A 26,547-nucleotide genomic window follows, 5' to 3' on the forward strand; every position below is an offset into this window, starting at 1 on the left:
AGTGGCTTATTGCTTTTATAAAACGGCGGTCAACATAAAATATAATAAATACAACAATGTTTAATTCATAAATGTATTTATTGTGTATAAACTTACAATAAAGCATTCTTCCGCGACGCAAAATAGTTCGATTAACAGTGTTGCTAGGCAACATGAGGGCGAAAATAACATTAATTTTTTCTATTCAGTGGCGTATTAATATGGAATGATGTGAGGTGGTCATAGGTGTGCGTTTATCGGGGATTTTACAACGGCTTCGAACGCGGCTCAGCCAATCAGATTTTAGGACCGGAACTATCCGTTTTATAATGGTTCTTTATCTAACACAGTTTAAGGACAACATTGAATTGATTCATTATATTTAAAAGAAAACAGGGTGTTACCCGGGCAAATTCCCAGTGCTGGACAGCTTAGTTTGTTACTCAGTTTATATATCAAATCTATAGTCAGTTAGATTTCATCAAAGTATCTCAAATATGTGATTGGTACACACTGACAGTCAATGTATTGGAATGGGAGCTGTTTAACAGTATATTAATATGATAGATTAAATGTTTTATTGTTTATTAGGATTTTAACGTCATGTTTTACACTCTTTGGTTATATTCATGACAGATTTATTATCTCCAATTCACCTCACTTGCATGTCTTTGGAGTGTGGGAGAAAACTAAAGCTCCCGGAGGAAACCCACACAGACACAGGGAGAACATGCAATTTCCACACAGAAAAGACCCAGACCGCCCCACCTGGGTATCAAACACAGGACTTTCTTGCTATGAGGCGACAGTGCCACCCATTTAGATTAAACAGCCTACCTTTGCAAACTGCCATTTACTCACTCAATCAGGCACATTTAATGAAATGTACTTCATAAAAAGTGACTTTATATATTTTAACTGTTAGTGCACATCTTTGAGTTTATGGGAACCATTTATGTTGGAATTTAGTCTCAAATTCCAAAGGATACTCAATGCATACATTTTATTATTATAACCTAATATACCTATATTATTCATTGCCTTGGATTTCCAAGTCATGAAAGCGTTCTTCCAAGTGTGTATCAACTACTGCCTCTAGAATTTATAACCAAGTTTTGTAAACAGGGTTTACAGTCTTTTAACAGAATCTAGCTGATTTTAACCCTTCTGTTTGTTGTTGTACATAAATAGATGAACAGTGCTGAGTTTTATGATATTTTACTCTTTCATACAGTACATTATTCTTACTGTAAATAACGACTTTTAATGGGATCACGTAAGAGAGAGCATATAACCCCCATTCTGGCCTCCCTCCATTGGCTGCCCGTGCATTTCAGAGTACATTTTAAGATTCTGTTGTTTGTTTTTAAATCTTTAAATGGACTTGCCCCGCCTTACCTCGCTGAACTGCTCCATCCCCACACTTCTGCTCGGTGCCTCAGGTCAGCTGATCAGCTGCTCCTGGAGGTACCAAGGTCAAAGCATAAGCTCAGAGGGGATAGAGCTTTTTCAATCGCTGCCCCTAAATTATGGAACAACCTACCACTCCATATTAGACAGGCCTCTTCACTGGCTTTTTTTAAAACTAGTCTTAAAACCCATTTTTATTCCTTGGCTTTCAATCCAGCATGAGACTTCTCATTGTTTCTAGTGTTTGTTTTATGTTTTATAATTATCTATGTACAGCACTTTGTCACAGCTGTTGTTGTTTTTAAAGTGCTCTATAAATAAAGTTGAGTTGAGTTGAGTTGAGTAAATGGAACGTATATCCAGAATTATTAAGTCATTCATTTATTTATTGTCTGTTTCACCATCGCTTTATCCTGGTCAGAGTTGTGGTGGGTCTAATTTATTGGGGAAAAGTAATGAAACATCCTGGACAGGTCACCAGACCATTACAGGGCAGACACACACACACACTCACACACACTATGGGGCGATTTTTTGGGGCTCCAGTGTGCCTGACTGCATGTCTTTGAACTGGAGCACCTGAAGGAAACCCACATAAACACAGTGAAAGCATGCACACAGAAAGGACCCTAGCCACCAGGCTTGGGAATTGAACCCAGGCCCATTTTGCTGTTAGGTGACAGCGCTACCCACTGTGCCACCACTAGAGACATTTTAGAGCAGCCATTCTACCTCAATCATGTCTTTGGAAGATGGAAGGAAACCAAAGTATCAGAGACAACCCACTTAATCATGGGAGAAATACATGCCAAACCCCTCACAAACAGTGACTGGAGACAAGGTGACACTTGTTGAGACGCCTGTTGAGATAATTGTTCATGTAAATCACAAACCCTACAGATGTGATCAATTAAAGCACGAGTGTCTCTTTTAAGCATTTATCATAAGCAAGGGTATGTCTTTGGCACACTGACTTCCCCTCAGTAACATCCATTTCAGCAAAAGGGATTTAAAAGACAATACTCACACACACACGCACGCACGCACGCACGCAAGAGCGAGGAGGACAGTGGTGTAATCATCATAGCTTACTGTTGACCAGTTGCAGTAAAAGGGAAAAGGTCCCAGCAAAGCTGCAGAGACAGACATTAAATCATGCCAACACTGAATGTGATCAGCACTCTGCTCAGTAGCTGCACTGTACACACGTACACGTACACACACACACACACACTGCAGCAGTTCCATGGGCTGAGCATTTTCAGCTCTACACAGCAGTGCACTACAGCAATGCAGCAGCACACACTGTTCCAGACACACTTCTGTTAAGCCCAATATCAGCGTTGCAAGGCTGTTACAGTATGTGTGTGTGACAGCAGCCAAATGCAAACTTGTTATAATGTTATAAACAGACTAAACTGATGTCATTTTGAAATACTAATATGAAAAATGCTAATAAGAATCCTCTTATAAATACTACTACTACTAATAATAATCTAAAACACTCAATATTTAACATTCTACAAATGTATTAGTAATTTCTAGTTAGTTTGTTTGTTTATTAGGATTTTAACGTCATGTTTTACACTTGGTTACATTCATGACAGGAACGGTAGTTACTTATTACACACGATTCATCACTTCTCAAGGTTATATCAAACACAGTCATGGACAATTTAGTGTCTCCAGTTCACCTCACTTGCATGTCTTTGGACCGGAGCATCCGGAGGAAACCCACGCAGACATGGGGAGAACATGCAAACTCCACACAGAAAGGACCCGGACTGCCCCACCTGGGGATTGAACCCAGGACCTTTTTGCTGTGAGGCGACAGCGCTACCCACTTAGCCACCGTGCTTCCCAGTAATTTTTAGTGACCATACAATATTAGTCAGGTCAATGGGTCTGGAGCCTATATTAAAACACTGGTTTCAAGCAGTAAACACAGGGAAGGGTGACAATTTACCCACTTGAATGTTTTCGGGCAGTGGTAGGTCAGACTAGTTGTATCTAGAAGTAATCCATTAAAGCACAGAATAGAAACTTAAAGGAAGAAAATAAAGGTCATGATTGAAACTCCAGGAAAATGTGTGACGCCAAACTATTAAAAACAAATAATAATAATAATTATTATTTAGTTTAAAATAATCCAAAAAATGCAATTTAAATAATAATAAAATTTAAATATTTCTGTCAAAAACTAGAGTAAAAAAGTGCAAAAAACTCCCCAAAACGTATTATTATTTATTTATTATTATATTATTTATGAATGTATTTACCTATACCGTATATGACTGAAGGTTGAAAGACTTGCTCAAGTATACAACAATGACAGCTTAGCAGTGATGGGGCTAAAACAATTACCATTCAATTAATTGCATTTCATATATTTTTTAAAATAAAATACTAAAATATATTATTTTAATAAGCACATGAGTACCATGTGTGTTTTAGTGTTTTTTATTATTATTTTATTTTGCATTAAGCTAAATGTTATTTTGAATGATCATATCTACTGTATCTATAGGCTAATATATATATATATACAGTATATATATGGCAGTGGTAGCCTAGGGGTTAAGGTGCTGGACTAGTAACCAGAAGGTTGCTGGTTTAAGCTGGACTGCTGCCAAGTTGCCACTGTTGGGCCCCTGAGCAAGACCTTTAACCCTCAATTGCTTAGACTGTATACTGTCACAGTACTATAAGGCGCTTTGGATAAAAGTGTCTGCTAAATGCCAAAAAGGGAAATAGAATATCTATCTCTAACCTATCTATAGGTTACAATGTATTTTTTTAAATCTCTAAAAGCATATATTATCATCTATCATATATTTTTAAAATAAATAATGGGTACAGTTACCATCCCACCTGCCAACAAAGATGAATAGCCCTGCAGTAGGATGTTGCACTCTTATGCTGTTTACCATCTGGGCCTAATCAAACCCAGCATTGGACCCTTCACTATGTGTGAAGAATGTAATATAAATCACTGTTGTATGTGTCGTCCAGCCTTATAAACCTCAGTGACAAGTAATGATTTGTGTGATTTAGCTGTAATGTTAACATAGGGATTCTATCATCTATTTCATTACCATGACACACTTTACACGGGAAGAATGTTACCATGACACACACACACAGACACACTTTAATCAGTTCCTGTGAATGTGTTCAAAGAAGGTGTCTTGCTTCTTATCTCCCGTTAATCTGCTGATGAGCTGCAAACTCAGCTCAGGCAAAAGCAGGGGCAAGGAGTGCAGGGAGACAGGATTACAAAAAAGTATTAATCTCAGAAAGACAGATAGAACAAGTCTTAAAGAAGAGAGGAGGGACACAAATCTCACCCGTCTGAGAAGGGTGACACATCGGCAATAGCTCTGAATGAATTTACTAGCTTCTAAGGTAAAGTACATCACCCAGAGAGACAGAAGCAGAACAAGGTAGCTGAAGAAATTAGCAGTGCTACTGAAGAAAGCAAAAAATGCTCCCAGAACTAAATACTGTTTGTGAACTGCATGCTTTTTTGTATACTAATTTATGTAAGTAATTATCACCCAGTAATAAAAGCACAGGTTTACTGTTAAAACCCCACTCACTTTTATCCAACAGCATAGTCCAACCCAAGTAAATCATTAATAAGCAAGAGTAAATTGTAGCGTCAATATTCTTGTTAAATGTTTAAGGTAAATGCCAAAGGTGTGACAAAACCCTTCCTAATTTCTGAGTTCAAGCATTTCAGCCACACCCACCCCATACAGTAACCTGATGTCGGAGCAACCAAATAGGTGTAAATTTTTCCATTCACTCTAACTGTGGTGGCACTGTAGTGCAAAAGGAGGAGTTAGTACCAAGATAAATTAGTTTACTGTGTTCAGTTTCTCTGTTTATGAAGCATGACAAAGATAAAATAAGCTTGATGGGTTTCATAAAGAGTGGAAAAACAACAGACAAAAATAATGGAAGCTAAAAAAGGACCAGCTTTTACTTGGATGAACTTGCCAAAAATATGTCACTCTGTTATTTAAAATTGCATATGTTTTTCAAAATCATGGGCCTTGCTTGTGCTGAACAGCTTTTGAGTCATATTGTGGCATTTAGCCATGTATATTTCCTCTAGGTATGTATGTAAAATGTTTTGATGTTTACTACAAAGGGAACATAACCAAGCACTAGTCAATCCAAGCTGCAATGGAGATAGACATTGAGATGGAGATAGACAGGGGGCTTGGATCACAGAATCATGCCTATCTACCCTGCCACTAATGCCCAAAAGAGCGCATGGAGGCTTAGGTGACTGTCTTTGGCATTCTGTTTAATCAGACATTCTCTGTGTCTCATCAGCTGTAATGCTTTGCAGCTGGGGGAGCCCTTTAAAATACCGGTCTTGTCGAGCTCCTGCTTGTTGGCTCATTGGCTTTGCATGTTAAGGTCTCTGTGCTTCACTGACACCTGTACAAACTGCAAGGATGATTTCTTTGTTTCCACTGTCTCATATGCCAGCATTTGTTTATTATTTTTTTTACCCAGAGAAACTCAGCCAGCATTGCAGCTCCCTTTAGCTGTCAAGAAGTAAATGGTCTGGACAGGTGAGCTGCCTCCAGATGTGGTGTGATGGCAATGTTTAAGCAAAAACACATATGAAACACACTGGACTGGCTCTTATGTTCCTTTGTCATTTTAGTTGGACTTTCATCTTTGCTTCAGTGGCGATGCATGCCACGCCTGTTACACCCAGCACTATACTTGTTTAGCTCTGCCTGTTGTGCGGCCTTTTTGTTATAGTGAAAAAACACTAAACATTTAAAAAAAAAAAAAAAAGTGATTTATTTTATTTTAAACTTAACAATAGCTTTTGGGTTGGCAGATTTTTGTTGTAAATCTACCATTTGGACATGATAAGAGTTGTCTTGGCAGCTTCACTTAATACTGTATTTCAAATCCCACCATGAAGTAGCTTGTTTTACTCTTGTACATGTGTTTATTACAGATGCCTTTCAATCTGGTGGAAAATAAATTGCCTCTAGAACCCAGAGTTGAATTTGTTCCAGTTTAGTCCAGTTTTTATTGTTAAATGTGCAGTGGAAACAAGAAATGTCTTAATCACTGACTGATACAGATAATCTTTACAGTAATTATCTGTAGCTCCACAAGCAGCATATGCAAAATGTGTAAGTTTAATGGTGACATACTTCAAGCTAATTCCGGTTCTACAATCATGTGGTTTCGTTTTTTTAGTGACCTAGAATCAGTGTGGGTTTTCACATCACTTACATAAATATGGTACATAAGATGGTAGATTGACTACTTTAAATTGACCCTGGGTGTGTTAATAGATAGATGGATGGATGGATGAATGGATACATATTATAAAACTATGACTTCTCTAGTGGAAATTATTTATTATAGATGTATTTTTTATTTATGTATTTAATCAAATTTAAAGAGAACATTAAAACATTTAAAAATCAGAAAGCAAAGAAAATGAGTCAGATTAAGTTATGTTCCTGCACTACCAGCCCCTTTTTTTCCTCATTTTACTTATATGTACAGTGTATCACAAAAGTGAGTACACTCCTCACATTTCTGCAGATATTTAAGTATATCTTTTCATGGGACAACACTGACAAAATGACACTTTGACACAATGAAAAGTAGTCTGTGTGCAGCTTATATAACAGTGTAAATTTATTCTTCCCTCAAAATAACTCAATATACAGCCATTAATGTCTAAACCACCGGCAACAAAAGTGAGTACACCCCTAAGAGACTACACCCCTAAATGTCCAAATTGAGCACTGCTTGTCATTTTCCCTCCAAAATGTCATGTGATTTGTTAGTGTTACTAGGTCTCAGGTGTGCATAGGGAGCAGGTGTGTTCAATTTAGTAGTACAGCTCTCACACTCTCTCATACTGGTCACTGAAAGTTCCAACATGGCACCTCATGGCAAAGAACTCTCTGAGGATCTTAAAAGACGAATTGTTGCACTACATGAAGATGGCCAAGGCTACAAGAAGATTGCCAACACCTTGAAACTGAGCTGCAGCACAGTGGCCAAGATCATCCAGCGTTTTAAAAGAGCAGGGTCCACTCAGAACAGACCTCGCGTTGGTCGTCCAAAGAAGCTGAGTGCATGTGCTCAGCGTCACATCCAACTGCTGTCTTTGAAAGATAGGCGCAGGAGTGCTGTCAGCATTGCTGCAGAGATTAAAAAGGTGGGGGGTCAGCCTGTCAGTGCTCAGACCATACGCCGCACACTACATCAAATTGGTCTGCATGGCTGTCACCCCAGAAGGAAGCCTCTTCTGAAGTCTCTACACAAGAAAGCCCGCAAACAGTTTGCTGAAGACATGTCAACAAAGGACATGGATTACTGGAACCATGTCCTATGGTCTGATGAGACCAAGATTAATTTGTTTGGTTCAGATGGTCTCAAGCATGTGTGGCGGCAATCAGGTGAGGAGTACAAAGATAAGTGTGTCATGCCTACAGTCAAGCATGGTGGTGGGAATGCCATGGTCTGGGGCTGCATGAGTGCAGCAGGTGTTGGGGAGTTACATTTCATTGAGGGACACATGAACTCCAATATGTACTGTGAAATACTGAAGCAGAGCATGATCCCCTCCCTCCAGAAACTGGGTCGCAGGGCAGTGTTCCAGCATGATAATGACCCCAAACACACCTCTAAGACGACCACTGCTTTATTGAAGAGGCTGAGGGTAAAGGTGATGGACTGGCCAAGCATGTCTCCAGACCTAAACCCAATAGAACATCTTTGGGGCATCCTCAAGCGGAAGGTGGAGGAGCGCAAAGTCTCGAATATCCGCCAGCTCCGTGATGTCGTCATGGAGGAGTGGAAAAGCATTCCAGTGGCAACCTGTGAAGCTCTGGTAAACTTCATGCCCAGGAGAGTTAAGGCAGTTCTGGGAAATAATGGTGGCCACACAAAATATTGACACTTCAGGAACTTTCACTAAGGGGTGTACTCACTTTTGTTGCCGGTGGTTTAGACATTAATGGCTGTATATTGAGTTATTTTGAGGGAAGAATAAATTTACACTGTTATATAAGCTGCACACAGACTACTTTTCATTGTGTCAAAGTGTCATTTTGTCAGTGTTGTCCCATGAAAAGATATACTTAAATATCTGCAGAAATGTGAGGGGTGTACTCACTTTTGTGATACACTGTACATGCACAGACTTGACACGAACCACCTTTAGCATCTTAGCATTCCACTGTTGATTATGAATGCAAGGAGTCGGCTGCATTTTTGTGCATGTATGTTCCTGAATGTGCTTGTGTTTCCTCATGTGCTAGACTAAATGGTCATAATATTTTTTTTAAACATTTTTTATCTATCTCCATTTTACTTTTACATTATTATTATTATTATTATTATTATTATTATTATTATTATCATAACCTCAAATAATATATTGGACATATATTATTCTTATATTATATATTATTCTTATATACCTCCTTAATATAAATGACTTATTTATATTATATTACATATGTGTCAACATTTTTGGGAAAGGCTAATTCCTGTTCCAGCATGACTGTGTTCATAACATAGTTCATAAACATATGTTTCATATTAGTATCATATTAGTGTTTACCTCCCTTGAATAGTAGCCTCCACTCCTCTGGAAAGACCCGCCACAAGTTCTTGAAGTGTAAATTTAAGTAGAAATTTTTGCCTATTCAGTCAAAAAAGCAAAAAGCAAAGCAAAGCAAAGGCCTGGCTTGTAGTCGATGTTCCAATTCATTAAAAATGTGTTTAATGGAGTTGAGGTCAGGAAACTGTCAAGCCACAAGGGTTTCTGCAACACCAAACTTATAAAACCATGTCTTTATGGACCTTGCTTCTAACACAGTTAGAAGTACATCATTTATTTCATTTAATTGATTTAAACACCCTTTAGCATTGGGTATGGCTAAAACATCCTAACTTAATAATTAGGAGAATGTTGTTTGGCCAGCTAATGCATTTAGTACAAACCTGCTTTGCTAGTTGATTGCGTTATGTGGCGTTAATCAGTGGCATACCTACTCTATTACCAAATGAATGATTGGTTATAATTTTTTTATTTTCACAATTGTTAGTGTTTTGGGGGGGGGGGGGTTTATTTTTAATAGGGTAATGAGTAATGTAATCCTATTTATTTTTAATCATGGGTTAGATGTTATTTATATGTCTACATCAGTGGCGGCTGCTGGTCTTTCAAAGAGGGGAAGCTCATTGTCGGCTTACATCATAATATTTTTCAATTTATTTATATATAAATGTATAAATTCTCCCCTTTGTTAGTTTTCAAGAAAATGGCATGAAATGGGTTGCAGTTTGTCTTCCGACTTCACTCGCAAAATCCGCGATGGGACTGAAGCTCCCAGCGACAGCTGTCAATCAAAAGGGGATTCAGCCTTTCGACTGATCCTCCAATCATCTTGCAGAAGCTCAGCGTCCAGACCCGCCCACAGCCCGATTCACCCCCAGAGACGCTCAGCGTCTGGGGGCGGGACAAAATCGAGGCATTTATCCAATGACCGGCGAGTTTCGAAGTCCCGCCCATGCAGCCCCATAGAAGCAAAGAGACGCTCAGCGTCTGCGGGTAAATGCATTGACGCTCCGGGAATGTATGAGTTAAGTTAACAAAATCGAGTCGATTTGTGATAAGTAGCTGATTCTGAACGAACTCGTCTTCAAGATGAACGTGTTCTAACCCATTTGTAGTCAATGAAATGTTAACACAACTGTACATATTTGACCATTTAATTTTTGACATTTTAGGGGAAGCTGAGCTTCCCTTGCAGTCTTAGAGAAATCGCCACTGGTCTACATGTAGTTTGCTTTATTGCTGCTCAGCTGTGAATACATTATAATACCCAAAATTATGAGTATTTATTTATTTATCATTCTTGTCCTGTAGCAGTCTGTGCAAAATGTGCTGTTCATTGCAGTACATTAAAAATCCATTCCACTTTTGTCTGGGACTCTTGCACAGTCAGACTGCAAAGTTGCTGTGCTTTCCTTAGTCTCAGAAAAAAAAAGGTGCAAAGTTAGTGCTAACCCCAGCAGCTCGACCATTCACAGAGAAAAAGAAGAGTGTGCAGGTCTACTGATACAGTCAGCAGCGAAATGTTGATTAAGCAGCAATACCCTCAGTCTCGCTTCCTCAATCTCATTATCAATTTACCTGATAAACACTGAAAGGAGATGAGAGGCTGCTGCAGGGCATGCAATATAACCTGTGGAAAAAAAGGAAATTTATATGGCATGATGCAAGGGGAGGGGTGTAGCTATATTTAGTGCTGGGAATGCACAGGTATTATACCAGAGGTCACATGAAGAAAAAAAAAAAACAGGGTGGTTGGTTTGTGGTTTTAGATCTAGTAAATTGGTAAAACATTGTAAAACCAAGAGATTTGACAGATTTGTAATGTAAAAAACAGCATTCCTAGTGCTTACAAGATAATAAATAGACCGTTTTATTACTTCTATAGGGGGCTTGAAAAAACCACTGAGGTCAGTCACAAGATGTCTAACCTTTGTGGTTGGATACAAGAGCAGATAATTTAGGTTCACTCGTTAAAGTGTAAATGCTTATGAGTTTTAATTATGTAAATAAGATGTGCATTATGTTATGGACTCTATGGACTGATATTGTAAATTTTTTAGTGTTATCTTTAACTAACCATGTATATTCCGGCTAGGGTTCTTACTAAAAAACAACTAAAGGTTAATTATGAATAAAAAAAATGTAGGTCTTTTACCATAACTGTTATTAATTAAATAAATTAATTGAATCAATAAATGTCACATATTTAAACTGATGAAAGGAATGAAAGAAAAATGATGCAGATTATGCCAATTTTGAACCAAGCCTGCTTCAGCTCTACCAGAACACCATCAGAACTTCATCTGTGAATACTACATTCTTTAAAAGAATGGTTTTCCATCCTGTGGTACAGTTTACAAGACAACATTGCTGCCATGTACACTCTTGATGCAGCTTATGGTGGTCTAACACTCCTTAAATGTAACATTGTTGGGTTTTCCTTTAAATTGTCATTTCAGTGTGAATTTTGACATTACAGCTTTTGATGTCTGCTGTGTAAATGTACATTTATTCTTAAGAAAGATTAAACAGTTAATATTTACTTCTAGAAAAAAAAACACACACTCAACACTGATGCTCGTTCACCAGGTCATCCATGAAAATAAGGTCACCACGGCAACACACAGGCCTCTGGATACTGCCCCGATTTCCTGCGTCACCCTGACGACAGCATGTTCCTACATCACCCGAGGAGCCTGCTATACTCTCTCTCTCTCTCTCTCTCTCTCTCTCTCTCTCTCACACACACACACACACACACTGAGTGTCCCTTCTGTCCCTACAGAGCTGCGTATTGCTGGATAATGTAGAAAATGAATGTGTTCAACAGGAGCCATTCTTTTCTATTCCACTGCACAATGACAACACAGGTCCTCAGGAGCCAAAGCTGATCTGATTATGGAGTCAGATTAGAAAGAGTCGCTGGGGCACACAATATGCAGTATGAATAAACCCAGCCATCTCTTATCATTTAGGTAATAGATTTATATGATGGGAATTACGATTTTTCTTTTAAATGTGCTTTCATTCACATTACCTGATATAATTACTGTTGTCTTGTGTGGTTCAAAACTTTACAATGACTTATACTTGTAATACTTATTGTAATTTAATAATGTACAAGGATCATAAAAGTGTAGTGTCTAGACAGTACACTAATAAAATAGAATACAACATTCAACAATGTCTTATTATATCTTAAGGCACTCACTACCTTTACAATGGCACTGGACTCACCACTACCCTTATCATAACAAAAATGGTTGGTAAAAATAAATGAATGAATAAATTACACCTAAAAGATGTCATAATATCAGGAAGTGTTACAATTTATAATGCGTGTTTGTGTAAAGGGCACACAACAAAAATAATTCATGTCTTGTTTTTAGATTATTTTATGGTTAACTGATAAGCTTAAATACATTTTCAGGGAAAACAACATTGTAAGTTGTTTTAGTGCCACAATGTATTATTTCCTACATTTCTCACAGTGTATTTAATGTGTTGGTTCTAAAGAGTTGAATCTTTAATAGCTTGGACACCTAAATAGGGCATAACTGACATTTGGAAAGGTTTGATGCACCACTGGTGTTATACTTTAACTTCGTAATTCCTTTTCCACATTTGTTTTGTAGATGGTGGTGTCCTAACAAAGATTAATACTATAGTACAAACTGGCCAGATTAATACAGACTCTACTTTTTATAACATTTTTATAAAAAGTAGTATTTTTCAAACAAAACAGCTTAACCTTTTAGCATTATCATTATGCTATACAAAATGCAAAATTAATGATTAACTTAGATATGCTGCTGGATCAGATAATGCAAACTCATTCTGCTTTCTGATCTTTCCAAAATCTCTAGTAATTAACAGCATTTTATACAATTAAACATAGCCAAAGTAACTTGGTGCACAACGTAGTAAGCTTAGTGCGTCCACGACCGATTGCTGAGGCTATTATATTGGAGTATATTGCAAATAATGCTGCAGCAATTCAATGCAAATGTCATGTGGTTACAGTGTTTGGCGTTTTAGACTATGTATTTTGAGCATAATGATTGTTTTGTGTAATTTATTTGACAAGGATTACTGGCACGTGAGAGCTTAAATCCCCTGCTTAGTTCCTGTTCTATAAAAATACCTGACATGTAAAATACCTGACATCTGCTTTATTTATTCACCAACAACAAATAAGAAAATGAGGGTCAGATCAGATGGGCGAATGCATGGAACAGCAGAAATGATGAGAGAATGAGAACATATGGCCAGCCGCCGTGTTTATATTTCTGACAGGAAAGTTCAGTGCTGCTCAGTTTACAGTGTTAGTCATGCATGAACCAACATACCGTGTCTATGTCTAATTTAGTCTAGCTGAAGCAGAAAAATAGGTCTCTTATGATGATGTTTTTACTGACGACTAATTGTCATATAAATAAATGCAACTAAGGTTTTTTTTTTTTGCTCTTATCAATATGACACATAAATTATACTTATTGTTTAATCATTTTCTCTAACCACTTCATCCTAATCAGCCACAAGAGAATAGACAGTGCACAATACACTCAGCCCATTACTAACCTGCACACCTAGGGTAGACCAAGAGTGGCCCGTACACCTAATAATACTTCTTTTTTTTTTTTTTTAGGGGGAGGGTGTAGAAAGTACACATTGGAAAAACAGTCTCAAATTCCACACAGATATTGACCATAAGTTAGATTCTAGATCAGATTTAAAGTACCCTGAAGCACCCACACTGTCTGCTACACCACTGTACCACCTTTTTAAATATTAACTTATATCATGTGACAGAGCTGTAATAAATATACAGTGGGGAAAATAAGTATTTGACCCCCTGCTGATTTTGTAAGTTTACCCCCTTACAAAGACTTGAACAGTCTATAATTTTTATGGAAGGTTTATTTTAACAGAGAGAGACAGATTTAGTCAGTCCAGAATTACACGGGAGGAGCTTGTCAATGATCTCAAGGGAGCTGGGAGCACAGTCACCAAGAAAACCATTAGTAACACACTTCGCCGTAATGGATTGAGATCCTGCAGTGCCCGCAAAGTCCCTTTGCTCAAGAAGGCTCATGTACAGGCCCGTCTGAAGTTTGCCAATGAACACCTGAATGATTCAGAGAAAGCTTGGGAGAATGTGATATGGTCAGATGAGACCAAAATTGAGCCCTTTGGCATCAACTCCACTTGCCGTGTTTGGAGGCAGAGAAATGCCCGGTGGGGATGGTGTTCTTGGGGTCATATCCAGCATTTCTCTGCTCCCAGCTCCCTTGAGATCATTGACAAGCTCCTCCCATGTAATTCTGGACTGACCTCACCTTTCTCAGAATCATTCTTACCCCACCAGGTGAGATCTTGCATGGAGCTCCAGAGCGAGGGTGATTGACTGTGATCTTGTATTTCTTCCATTTTCGAATGATCGCACCAACAGTGGTCTCTTTCTCACCAAGCTTCTTGCTGATGGTCTTGTAGCCCATTCCAGCCTTGTGCAGGTCTACAATCTTGTCCCTGACGTCCTTTGATAGCTCTTTGGTCTTGCTCATGGTGGTCGGATTTGAACGGAAGAAACTGATTCTGTGACAGGAGTCTTTTATACAGGGACAGGACTAATTTGTGTGCCTTTTGTGCACATAACCGGTCTGTGGGGGTCAGAATTTTTGCTGGTTGGTAGGGGATCAAATACTTATTTCCCTTAATTAAATACAAATTAATTTATAACTTTTATTTAATGTTTTTTTTTCTGGATTTTTTGTTGATAATCTGTCTCTCTCTGTTAAAATAAACCTTCCATAAAAATTATAGACTGTTCAAGTCTTTGTAAGGGGGTAAAGGATCAAATACTTATTACACAATGTTTATTAAATATAACCCTGTATTAACAATAATTAATACATAGTTTAAGAAATGTTTTATAATAAGTCTGAAGCAGGTGGCACAGCAGGACATTCCACTAGCACACCAGCGCCGAGATTCTGAACTCCTTGGTTTGAAACTCGGCATTGCCACCAGTCAGCTGGGCGCATCTAGCGGGCATTATTGGCAATGCCTGCAGGGAGTGATGAACGGAATATGTGGGTGGGGTCTTCAAACACCGTGTAAGGACCCTGATTGGGGGATAGAGACGTTTTTCCAATGGGAAGGCGGTCATGTAGCATATAAAAAAAAAACATAATTTTGTCAGAAATCGATTGCCGCAATCAGATTTGCAATATCTCTTGCGGCAATCGATTTCTGAAAAAATTCTGGTGTGTCCTGCGACTTTTGACTCACCCTGTGTATATATACAGTGTATCACAAAAGTGAGTACACCCCTCACATTTCTGCAGATATTTAAGTATATCTTTTCATGGGACAACACTGACAAAATGACACTTTGACACAATGAAAAGTAGTCTGTGTGCAGCTTATATAACAGTGTAAATTTATTCTTCCCTCAAAATAACTCAATATACAGCCATTAATGTCTAAACCACCGGCAACAAAAGTGAGTACACCCCTTAGTGAAAGTTCCTGAAGTGTCAATATTTTGTGTGGCCACCATTATTTCCCAGAACTGCCTTAACTCTCCTGGGCATGGAGTTTACCAGAGCTTCACAGGTTGCCACTGGAATGCTTTTCCACTCCTCCATGACGACATCACGGAGCTGGCGGATATTCGAGACTTTGCGCTCCTCCACCTTCCGCTTGAGGATGCCCCAAAGATGTTCTATTGGGTTTAGGTCTGGAGACATGCTTGGCCAGTCCATCACCTTTACCCTCAGCCTCTTCAATAAAGCAGTGGTCGTCTTAGAGGTGTGTTTGGGGTCATTATCATGCTGGAACACTGCCCTGCGACCCAGTTTCCGGAGGGAGGGGATCATGCTCTGCTTCAGTATTTCACAGTACATATTGGAGTTCATGTGTCCCTCAATGAAATGTAACTCCCCAACACCTGCTGCACTCATGCAGCCCCAGACCATGGCATTCCCACCACCATGCTTGACTGTAGGCATGACACACTTATCTTTGTACTCCTCACCTGATTGCCGCCACACATGCTTGAGACCATCTGAACCAAATAAATTAATCTTGGTCTCATCAGACCATAGGACATGGTTCCAGTAATCCATGTCCTTTGTTGACATGTCTTCAGCAAACTGTTTGCGGGCTTTTTTGTGTAGAGACTTCAGAAGAGGCTTCCTTCTGGGGTGACAGCCATGCAGACCAATTTGATGTAGTGTGCGGCGTATGGTCTGAGCACTGACAGGCTGACCCCCCACCTTTTCAATCTCTGCAGCAATGCTGACAGCACTCCTGCGCCTATCTTTCAAAGACAGCAGTTGGATGTGACGCTGAGCACGTGCACTCAGCTTCTTTGGACAACCAACGCGAGGTCTGTTTTGAGTGGACCCTGCTCTTTTAAAACGCTGGATGATCTTGGCCACTGTGCTGCAGCTCAGTTTCAGGGTGTTGGCAATCTTCTTGTAGCCTTGGCCATCTTCATGTAGCACAACAATTCGTCTCTTAAGATCCTCAGAGAGTTTTTTGCCATGAGGTGCCATGTTGGAACTTTCAGTGACCAGTATGAGAGAGTTTGAGAGCTGTACTACTAAATTGAACACACCTGCTCCCTATGCACACCTGAGACCTAGTAACACTAACAAATCACATGACATTTTGGAGGGAAAATGACAAACAGTGCTCAATTTGGACATTTAGGGGTGTAGTCTCTTAGGGGTGTACTCACTTTTGTTGCCGGCTGTTTAGACATTAATGGCTGTATATTGAGTTATTTTGAGGGAAGAATAAATTTACACTGTTATATAAGCTGCACACAGACTACTTTTCATTGTGTCAAAGTGTCATTTTGTCAGTGTTGTCCCATGAAAAGATATACTTAAATATCTGCAGAAATGTGAGGGGTGTACTCACTTTTGTGATACACTGTATATACTGTATATATATAATAAGTCTAAAGGCCTAAAATGACAAAAACTAAACTGACGATCACTGATAATAAACACTATTTGTTAATTTCTATGTGAGAGAAGAACAAAGGACAAAATCAGGGCCATCCTGAATAATCCTTCTCACCCTCTCAGTGAGGAACTATGGCGGCTGGGTAGTTCTTTTAGTCATAGACTAATTCCACAGAAAAGTAAGACGGAGCGCTTCAGACGTTCTTTTGTGCCAACTGCCATCAGACTGCATAACAATAGCAGAATACACAGGCTGTCCTCACACTGATGAGCCAACTCCCCCCCTACAATAACTCAAGATCCCCCCCTACCCTTTTGCCCAGCACTGGACTCATGTTTCATTATTTACACATATGTACAGTGTATCACAAAAGTGAGTACACCCCTCACATTTCTGCAAATATTTCATTATATCTTTTCATGGGACAACACTATAGACATGAAACTTGGATATAACTTAGAGTAGTCAGTGTACAACTTGTATAGCAGTGTAGATTTACTGTCTTCTGAAAATAACTCAACACACAGCCATTAATGTCTAAATGGCTGGCAACATAAGTGAGTACACCCCACAGTGAACATGTCCAAATTGTGCCCAAAGTGTCAATATTTTGTGTGACCACCATTATTATCCAGCACTGCCTTAACCCTCCTGGGCATGGAATTCACCAGAGCTGCACAGGTTGCTACTGGAATCCTCTTCCACTCCTCCATGATGACATCACGGAGCTGGTGGATGTTAGACACCTTGAACTCCTCCACCTTCCACTTGAGGATGCGCCACAGGTGCTCAATTGGGTTTAGTCCATCACCTTTACCTTCAGCTTCCTCAGCAAGGCAGTTGTCATCTTGGAGGTTGTGTTTGGGGTCGTTATCCTGTTGGAAAACTGCCATGAGGCCCAGTTTTCGAAGGGAGGGGATCATGCTCTGTTTCAGAATGTCACAGTACATGTTGGAATTCATGTTTCCCTCAATGAACCGCAGCTCCCCAGTGCCAGCAACACTCATGCAGCCCAAGACCATGATGCTACCACCACCATGCTTGACTGTAGGCAAGATACAGTTGTCTTGGTACTTCTCACCAGGGCGCCGCCACACATGCTGGACACCATCTGAGCCAAACAAGTTTATCTTGGTCTCGTCAGACCACAGGGCATTCCAGTAATCCATGTTCTTGGACTGCTTGTCTTCAGCAAACTGTTTGCGGGCTTTCTTGTGCGTCAGCTTCCTTCTGGGATGACGACCATGCAGACCGAGTTGATGCAGTGTGCGGCGTATGGTCTGAGCACTGACAGGCTGACCTCCCACGTCTTCAACCTCTGCAGCAATGCTGGCAGCACTCATGTGTCTATTTTTTAAAGCCAACCTCTGGATATGACGCCGAACACGTGGACTCAACTTCTTTGGTCGACCCTGGCGAAGCCTGTTCCGAGTGGAACCTGTCCTGGAAAACCGCTGTATGACCTTGGCCACCATGCTGTAGCTCAGTTTCAGGGTGTTAGCAATCTTCTTATAGCCCAGGCCATCTTTGTGGAGAGCAACAATTCTATTTCTCACATCCTCAGAGAGTTCTTTGCCATGAGGTGCCATGTTGAATATCCAGTGGCCAGTATGAGAGAATTGTACCCAAAACACCAAATTTAACAGCCCTGCTCCCCATTTACACCTGGGACCTTGACACATGACACCAGGGAGGGACAACGACACATTTGGGCACAATCACTGTGGGGTGTACTCACTTATGTTGCCAGCTATTTAGACATTAATGGCTGTGTGTTGAGTTATTTTCAGAAGACAGTAAATCTACACTGCTATACAAGCTGTACACTGACTACTCTAAGTTATATCCAAGTTTCATGTCTATAGTGTTGTCCCATGAAAAGATATAATGAAATATTTGCAGAAATGTGAGGGGTGTACTCACTTTTGTGATACACTGTATATATTAGAATATATAGTGTTTGTATTATATTGTAGTAATTGCCATACTGATGTATAATAGTAATTGCATTGCATAGCAAATTTCTTTCCTTATTTTTCTATTTTATTCTACTTTTATTTACTCTACTTACTGTATTTACACTGTACTGGAGCTGCTGTAACACTCGAATTTCCCCCATGGGGATCAATAAAGGAATCCTATCCTATCCTATCTTATCTTATCTTATCTTATCTTATCTTATCTTATCTTATCTTATCTTATCTTATCTTATCTTATCTTATCTTATCTTATCTTATCTTATCTTATCTTATCTTATCTTATCTTATCTTATCTTATCTTATCTTATCTTATCTTATCTTAATGCATGAAATGTAGGATTGTACAAACTCATTCCAAATCACAATTGATTCAAAAAGTTGTGATTAAGCAATTAAACAATAGGAATGAAAGGTCCAAAATGAAGCTGAGCTAATAAAAACCTCACTTGAACTCCCACTCAAAATCATACCATGCTGACTGACAGCTTTGGCACTCCTCAAGTATTAAAGGTGCCCTTGTGCACAAACTTTAATAGCATTTGATTACCACCATGGTGTTCTGACGCATATTCACATATTGACGCTGAACCGTTTTGACAGCTCCCTTGTTTAGCTCGACTGAACAAGTGTAGCAGAGTATAGGAGGAGTAATGGATCAGGTCTGATTATTTCCTTCACTGGTAAATGACTGGCTTCTGCAATGTGCAAAATGGAAATTAACAAAGAATATTTTACTTTATTCACAGCAAGAGAGACAGAGAGCAACAAAGATGGGAGGAGAGAGGAAGAGAGAGCGAGAGAGAGAGAGAGAGAGAGAGAGAGAGAGAGAGAGAGAGAGAGAGAGCTCTGTCAGTCTGCAGGATGAAGATGAATGACCATGCCACTGTTCTGCAGCCAGCCAAGAAAGCACCGACTACACACTCCTCCATCCCTCTCTTTTTCTTTTCCTCTCTCTTACTGTCATGCCATCGTCTTAATCAGCAAAAAACAGCTCTACATCCAAAAAAGAATTAGACAAAACAACCTTCATCGTAGACACAACACTCCACAAAATCGAAGAATAAACAATACAGCACCAAGAGAAAGTGAAGAAAGACAAAACAAAGGTCAAACATGTAAAAGGGTAAACGCAGGCATAAAACATATACACACACGAGATAAATCGTTTACCACATCAAACCAACAAACAAACCAACAAGCTGACCAGCCAGTGACCTTAAGTATGTCCGTCACTTCTTCTTTCCACTTTTTTTCCCCCTCTCCTCTCTTCTATTCTGCTGTACTCTGCTATTTGCGTCTATATTCAACCCTCCTCTCCTCTTAAATCATCTACTGTCCTCTCCTCCTCCTATATTTTCTTATTTTCTTTTTTATTTTCTGCTCTCCCACTCTTCTACGGTCTTGTTGCCCAATTTCATTTCATCCCCTCCCTTACTATTATTTTATTTTTAACTTTTTTCTTTAACTCATTTTTTCATCATTGCTCAATTTCCCATTTCATTATTTCTATTCCCATTTCTTCATATTTTACCCAAGCCTCTTCTCCTTTCTCATAACATTTCTCTCATCTTGTCTTCCTCTTTGTCGGCTTTTTAATTTTTCTCTTACTGCTTTAACTCATTTCATCATGTCTTCATTAGTCTAAGGCTCACCTGTGCTTTACCTTTTTTAAAAACATATCACCTTCTCTCTTTTAGTGTTATCTTCACTATTCTGCTCTTCCATACTTTTTGTTTCATCTCCTTGTTCTTCTTTTTGTTGTTTTCTCTTTTTTAAATTTAAAATTAAAATCCTCTCCCCATCTCTTCTCTTTTTACCTCTAATCTCCTCCCTTTCCATCCTCTCACCTCTCTTGTTGTCTTTACTAACCACATTTTGTTTCAGCCCCCTGCTCTCTTCCTCCTAACTTTGTTCTTATCCTGTCTCCTCTTGTTTTCTAATTACTTGTCTCCTCTACCTGCTCTTCTCTTTTCTTAAACATCCACTTTTCTCCTATTCTCTTTTCTCTCTTTTTAAATATTGACCTACTATCCCACTGCCTGCTTTTCTTTTTTTCTCTCTTACCATCTCTTCATGTCTTATCTGCTCATTCCTGTCCATCTATCTTATTATGATTATCTGCTCTTTTCTATTTACTGTTTCTTTTTCTATCATCTTTTAATACAATTCTACTTCTTATCTTTTTTTACAATATGTCTGTTAAACATTTACACACTTGGATCAACAGCAAAGCAAATACATATACACACAATTATATTGTATTGAAGTGCAAAAATTAAAGCATTTTTAACAAACTGAAAGTTTTCCCCAACTGAATGATGTCCAGGTAATCTCTTGTGTTTCCACTGGACTGACCATAGCTATAGGCTGGAATACAATTGTAACTGAAGATAACCACCCTGAATGAGCCTTGAAACCATAAGAAGAACCATTATATTGTGATAAAAAATAAGATAATGTTTAGCTTTGCTGATAAAACAGCCATATAATGAAAAACTAGAAGGTTGGGGACCTAACATTGCTTAACATTAATACAGGCCTAAAACAGAAAAATGGCATAAAAAAGACTTGTCTTTTGAAAGCACCAACATTTAACAATATCTACAGTGCTCTAAAATGTGGATGGTAATGTTCATACATTGCAGTACGTATCTATATGATAAAGCCATGTCACCCAACTCGATTCATAAGTAAGACACTATAAACATTGTATCCAGAAGTTTCAGCGCCTTCTAACTGATGCAAAGGACATGCACACACTCAGATTGGGCCATGTTGTAGCATTTCTCTCTGCTTTGAAAGCTTGAAGCAGAGCTAAAATCTGCTAGAAAACCTAGAATCTGCTTTCCACTGTCACGGTGCACTGATGCAGCAATTCCAGGCAGTGTCTCATTCACCAAAATTGCAACAAATTAGTGTCCTTGGTGTTATGATGTACACACATTAATAATGCACCCATACACATACACATACTCTAGAGTTTGTGTTTACCTAAAATTATGGCACCCATGCATGTTCATGTGGTCTTTGAGATGTGATTACGGATGTAACAACACACACATAGACACTGCAGTACCAGGACAGGATGGGCTACTCTGCACCTCTTTCTAGATGTGCTGTACTTATGGATAGAAGTGGAGAACACACATTTACATTCACACTGACATAAACACACACTCCGCAGTGAGATGGTGCTGATGGTTCGAGTATGCATTTGGTACTCACAGCTCAGAGTAGAGGATATGAAGATTGCCCACATTGTCTGTGTAGTTGGCCGGACTGAGCCAAGGCAAGACCAACAGCAGCAAAGCCTTCATAATGAACCTCTTGCCTCCTTGCTGCCTCTATCCTCCTTTTTCCTCTCTTTCTCTTACTGGGACAAATGCAGCCTCTTCCCTTCTCTCTCTTCCCGTCCTGTGGTCCCAGATTGTTTTGACCCCCTCCCTCCCGCCTTCCTTTTCTATTTCTTAGCTCAGGTGCAAAAAATCTATCCCTCCTTGTCCTCCACTCAGTCCTTCTTCAGTCCCTTTCCTCTATTCTCCTCTGGCGCTTGTGTCTCTACCCCTCAGGCGGTTGACGACATCACAGAAAGAAGGAGAATGATGCGACGAATGGAAAAGAAGGAAACAAGAAGTAGCAGCAGCAGGAGTGATAGCTCTGTGATGTTAGGATAATAAAAGAAGGATGAGGTAAAAGAGTTAGTTCGCAGCTGACGTGGTCCGTGGATGTGATGCCAGTCTAATCTGGCCTGGCATCTTCCAACAGTAAGAGGATTTGGGCTTGTGTTTTGCTGCTCTGCATGTGTGAATGTGTGTTGGAGAGACAGAGTGTGTTGTATGTGTGTGTGCCAGCGCAGCCTCTGATTTATACTGCAGCATGCTCCATAAAGAGAGCCGGAACGAACCATTTAAAACCTGGCAAGGGGGGAGCTCAATGCACGGGATGGCCCATTGATCCTTAGTCTTTGGCTACAGAGAGGAGCGAGTAAGTCAGCCCACCCCCTTTCAAATTATCGCTTTACTCAGCCCTGTTTGTGCATGTGATGGCGTGAGTGTGTGTTTGTGTATGCAAACAGGGAGGTTACAGGGTCAGACGATTAAGACAACCTCTCACCAACCACAGAATACACATATATACAGTATTGTTTTAAAACATATTGTACATCATGTGGGTTTGATTGTTCCTGATAGTTTCTTTATGTGGAAGAGTAGGAGGGGCAGCGAAGGAACGAGAAGGAAAGAGAAATTAATATTCAGTTGTGCAGAGATGGCGCGTTTATGAATGGACAAAAGCAGTGTAAAAAAAATGGAAAAAATAAAAGAAGCCATTTTCCACCACAATTTATGATGTTTGTTTGAATGAATTATAATGTACACTGATCAGCCATAACATTAAAACCACCTCCTTGTTTCTACACTTACTGTCCATTTTATCAACTCCTCTTACCATATATAAGCATTTTGTAGTTCTACAATTACTGGCTGTAGTCCATCTGTTTCTCTGCATGCTTTGTTAGCCCCCTTTCATACTGTTCTTCAATGGTCAGGACTCTCCCAGGACCACTACAGAGTAGGTATATTTTGGGTGGTGGATCATTCTCAGCACTGCAGTGACACTGACATGGTGGTGGTGTGTTTGTGTGTGTTGTGCTGGTATGAGTGGGCAGCGTCCTATGACCATTGATGAAGGTCTAGAAGATGACCAACTCAAACAGCAGCAATAGATGAGCGATCGTCTCTGACTTAACATCTACAAGGTGGACAAACTAGGTAGGAGTGTCTAATAGAGTGGACAGTGAGTGGACACTATTTCAAAATAGTAGTAGTAGCAAGCAGCGCTGCTGTGTCTGATCCACTCATACCAGCACAAGACACAGATTAATTATAGTAGCATTAAAACAGATGAGCCATCGTATTGGTTATAAAATCCTCAGTAAAAAGGTCTTTACTTTTTGAATAAAGCAGCTCTTAATCAATTAGACTGGATAAACTTCAGTAGGATAAAATCCAGTAGTGAAGTACTCTATGCAAATGCTACATCATTTTATTAATGTTCAGTATACACTTTTTGATATATAGTATGTGTTTCGAGTCGCCAGAACACCATCCTGCCTTTGGTTAGCATCGAAGGGCTAGGAAGCTATCCCCAGTTGTTTTGACTTCAGGCATAGAGAAATAAAATTGGACCTCAAATCTCGACGTCCACTCCAAACACCAAAAAAGCTTTTAAGTTAGTGAGTCTACCAGGAATTATCAAATATCTTTACTTGAGACAAGGATCAAATCCAGATCCACAAATCACAACTTCCAAAGTGCTCAACTTAAGCAATTAATAATATTATTATGAGCTGACAGACTGATAAAATCAGTGTAGTAATGAAAATTTGCATAAGTATTGCAGTAGATTTACAGACAAACAAACAGAATTGTCAACCAGTTCAAAAGGAACATTGGGCATAATATTGTAAAGAGATTCTGGGAATCTGGAGAAATCTCAGTACATCTAGTAGTTTCAGGCTGGAAACTACTGCTGAATGTGTGTGACAGTCACGCTACTATAATAAATATAGCCAAATGGGCAAGGGAGTACTTCAGAAAAGTACTTTAAAAAGTACTTCAGTTTTATTTAAAACAGTCCACCGCTGCCTCAAGAAATGCAAACAAAATCTCAAAGCAAAGAGAAAAATGGACATCAAGTTCTCCATGCCAGAGACAAAATGACCATCTAGACTCTTATCACCAAAAGGTACAAAAACCAACACCTATCATGGTATAGGGGTGCATTAGTGCCCACGCCATGGGTGACTTAAGTTTGATAGTACCATTGATGTAAAGGTTTATATTGGAATATTAGAAAGACTTATACTGCCATCAAGGTGCAGTCTTTTCTAAGGAAGCCTATGGTTAATCCAGCAAAAATAATGCCAGACCTTATTCATCATGTGCTACAACAGTGTGACTTTGTAGGCACATTCTGCATGTGCTTGGTTGACCTGCCTGCAGTGCACATCTTTCGCCTATTGAAAATGCATGGTGCATCATGAGGAGGAGAATCAGACAACGACAACCACAGACTGTTAAGCATCAAACAAAAAACTGACAGAAAACCTTAAAAAATGCTACAATTTGTAATGGTTCTGTGGCGTTTGTGGGACTTACCACTCTTCCCTGACGTCACAGGCCTTACAGAGCAGTACAGAGCTAGGCCTTTAATACTAGGCCAGCTCGTTAGGGTGGACGACCTGCAGCTGCGGCTCCCTTATTTAAGGGTACGCCGCCTGGCTGCAGGTGTCGCACCTTTTGTCTTGTTTGCTCCTTTTGTTTTGGGCACTGCGGTGTCCGTGGGGACTGCTGACGGCTCCCCCACGCTTCTTTTGTAGTTTTAGAGGTACCCCCGGTGGCATTAGGCCATCAGGGTGTGTAGACTGCAAGGTTGAGGTAATTAGCTTTTCTTTTACCTTCTTAGAAGTAGTGTGGTGCGATGTCGTGCAGTCCTCGTACTGTTTTTATTTTACCTGTTAGCATTTAGCATTAGCGGGTGAAGCCAGCCCCGTGACACGGCGCTGGTCCTCTCCCCGCTAATGTGTACCTAGCTAATCTAGCTGTGGTATTCGGCAGCCGGTGGGTGGCGTCTCGGTAAGACACTCGGTTGGTCTGCCAGCACCCCCGGTTCGAATCCGCACTAGGAGCTTGGGTAACTGTCTTGTTAACCGGTTTTCTTTACTCTGTTTTGTGTGCTTTAACAGATTGGCTCTAGCTGCGGCTGATGAAGGAGCCGTCTGTTACCCCGAACTGCGCCTGAGGCGATTTCGGGGCTTTGTAGCGTAAAACAAGTATTCTGGGATTCAGCAACCGCTGGGTGGCGACACCGCTAAGTGCGCGGCTGTCCTGCCAGCCGCCCCGGTTCGAATCCGCACCCTTTTGTGTGCTTTAACAGATTGGCTCTAGCTGCGGCTGATAACGGAGCCGTCTGTTACCTCGAACTGCGCCTGAGGCGATTTCGAGGCTTTGTAGCCGAAAATAATTGTAGCGCCTTAAGCGCATGAAGTCATCTGCTTCCCCCCGCGGCAGCAGCGCGCTGGTTACGCGCCCGGCTCTCACCCGAGCGGCCGGGGTTCGCGCCCAGCGTCTTTTAGTTTTCTTCTTTTCTTTTTGTTGCTGCCTGCATTCCCCAGCTAAAGTCCATCGGGGTTCCTTATGTTTGTTTTTGAGTTCTGTCTTGTGTGTGATGTTCTGTGTTTTTCTGTTTATAAATAAACTTTTATTTATTTAAAACCTCCGCATTTGAGTCCTTTCTCTCCCACGTGACAGAAAGGTGCGACCATTTCTGGACTCAGTGGAGGACCCCCATTCTCTCCCAATAATTTTTTTGGGGGGGCACTCCCTGGTTGCTTATAGCAACCTGGGGGAATCCCCCGGTTGCCAGTAGCAACCTGGGGGAACTGGACCGCTGGCTAGGGACCTCAGGAGAGGTCCCTTTAAGGAGGGGGTACTGTAATGGTTCTGTGGCGTTTGTGGGACTTACCACTCTTCCCTGACGTCACAGGCCTTACAGAGCAGTACAGAGCTAGGC

At 40.1% G+C, this 26,547-nt stretch overlaps 1 protein-coding gene across 1 annotated transcript in view; it reads right to left on the bottom strand.

Annotated features, from left to right (window-relative positions):
- lnx1 (ligand of numb-protein X 1) overlaps positions 1-22,292 on the bottom strand; it is a 69,245-nt gene extending 46,953 nt beyond the window's left edge. The window contains exon 1 of the mRNA XM_063002103.1: positions 22,201-22,292. Coding sequence (XP_062858173.1) covers positions 22,201-22,292 — 92 coding nt within the window. The remainder of the gene's footprint in view (positions 1-22,200) is intronic.
- Positions 22,293-26,547: the final 4,255 nt, after the last annotated feature.

Source organism: Trichomycterus rosablanca, chromosome 9 (assembly GCF_030014385.1).
Source record: "Trichomycterus rosablanca isolate fTriRos1 chromosome 9, fTriRos1.hap1, whole genome shotgun sequence".
In the NCBI taxonomy this organism is placed as follows: domain Eukaryota; kingdom Metazoa; phylum Chordata; class Actinopteri; order Siluriformes; family Trichomycteridae; genus Trichomycterus; species Trichomycterus rosablanca.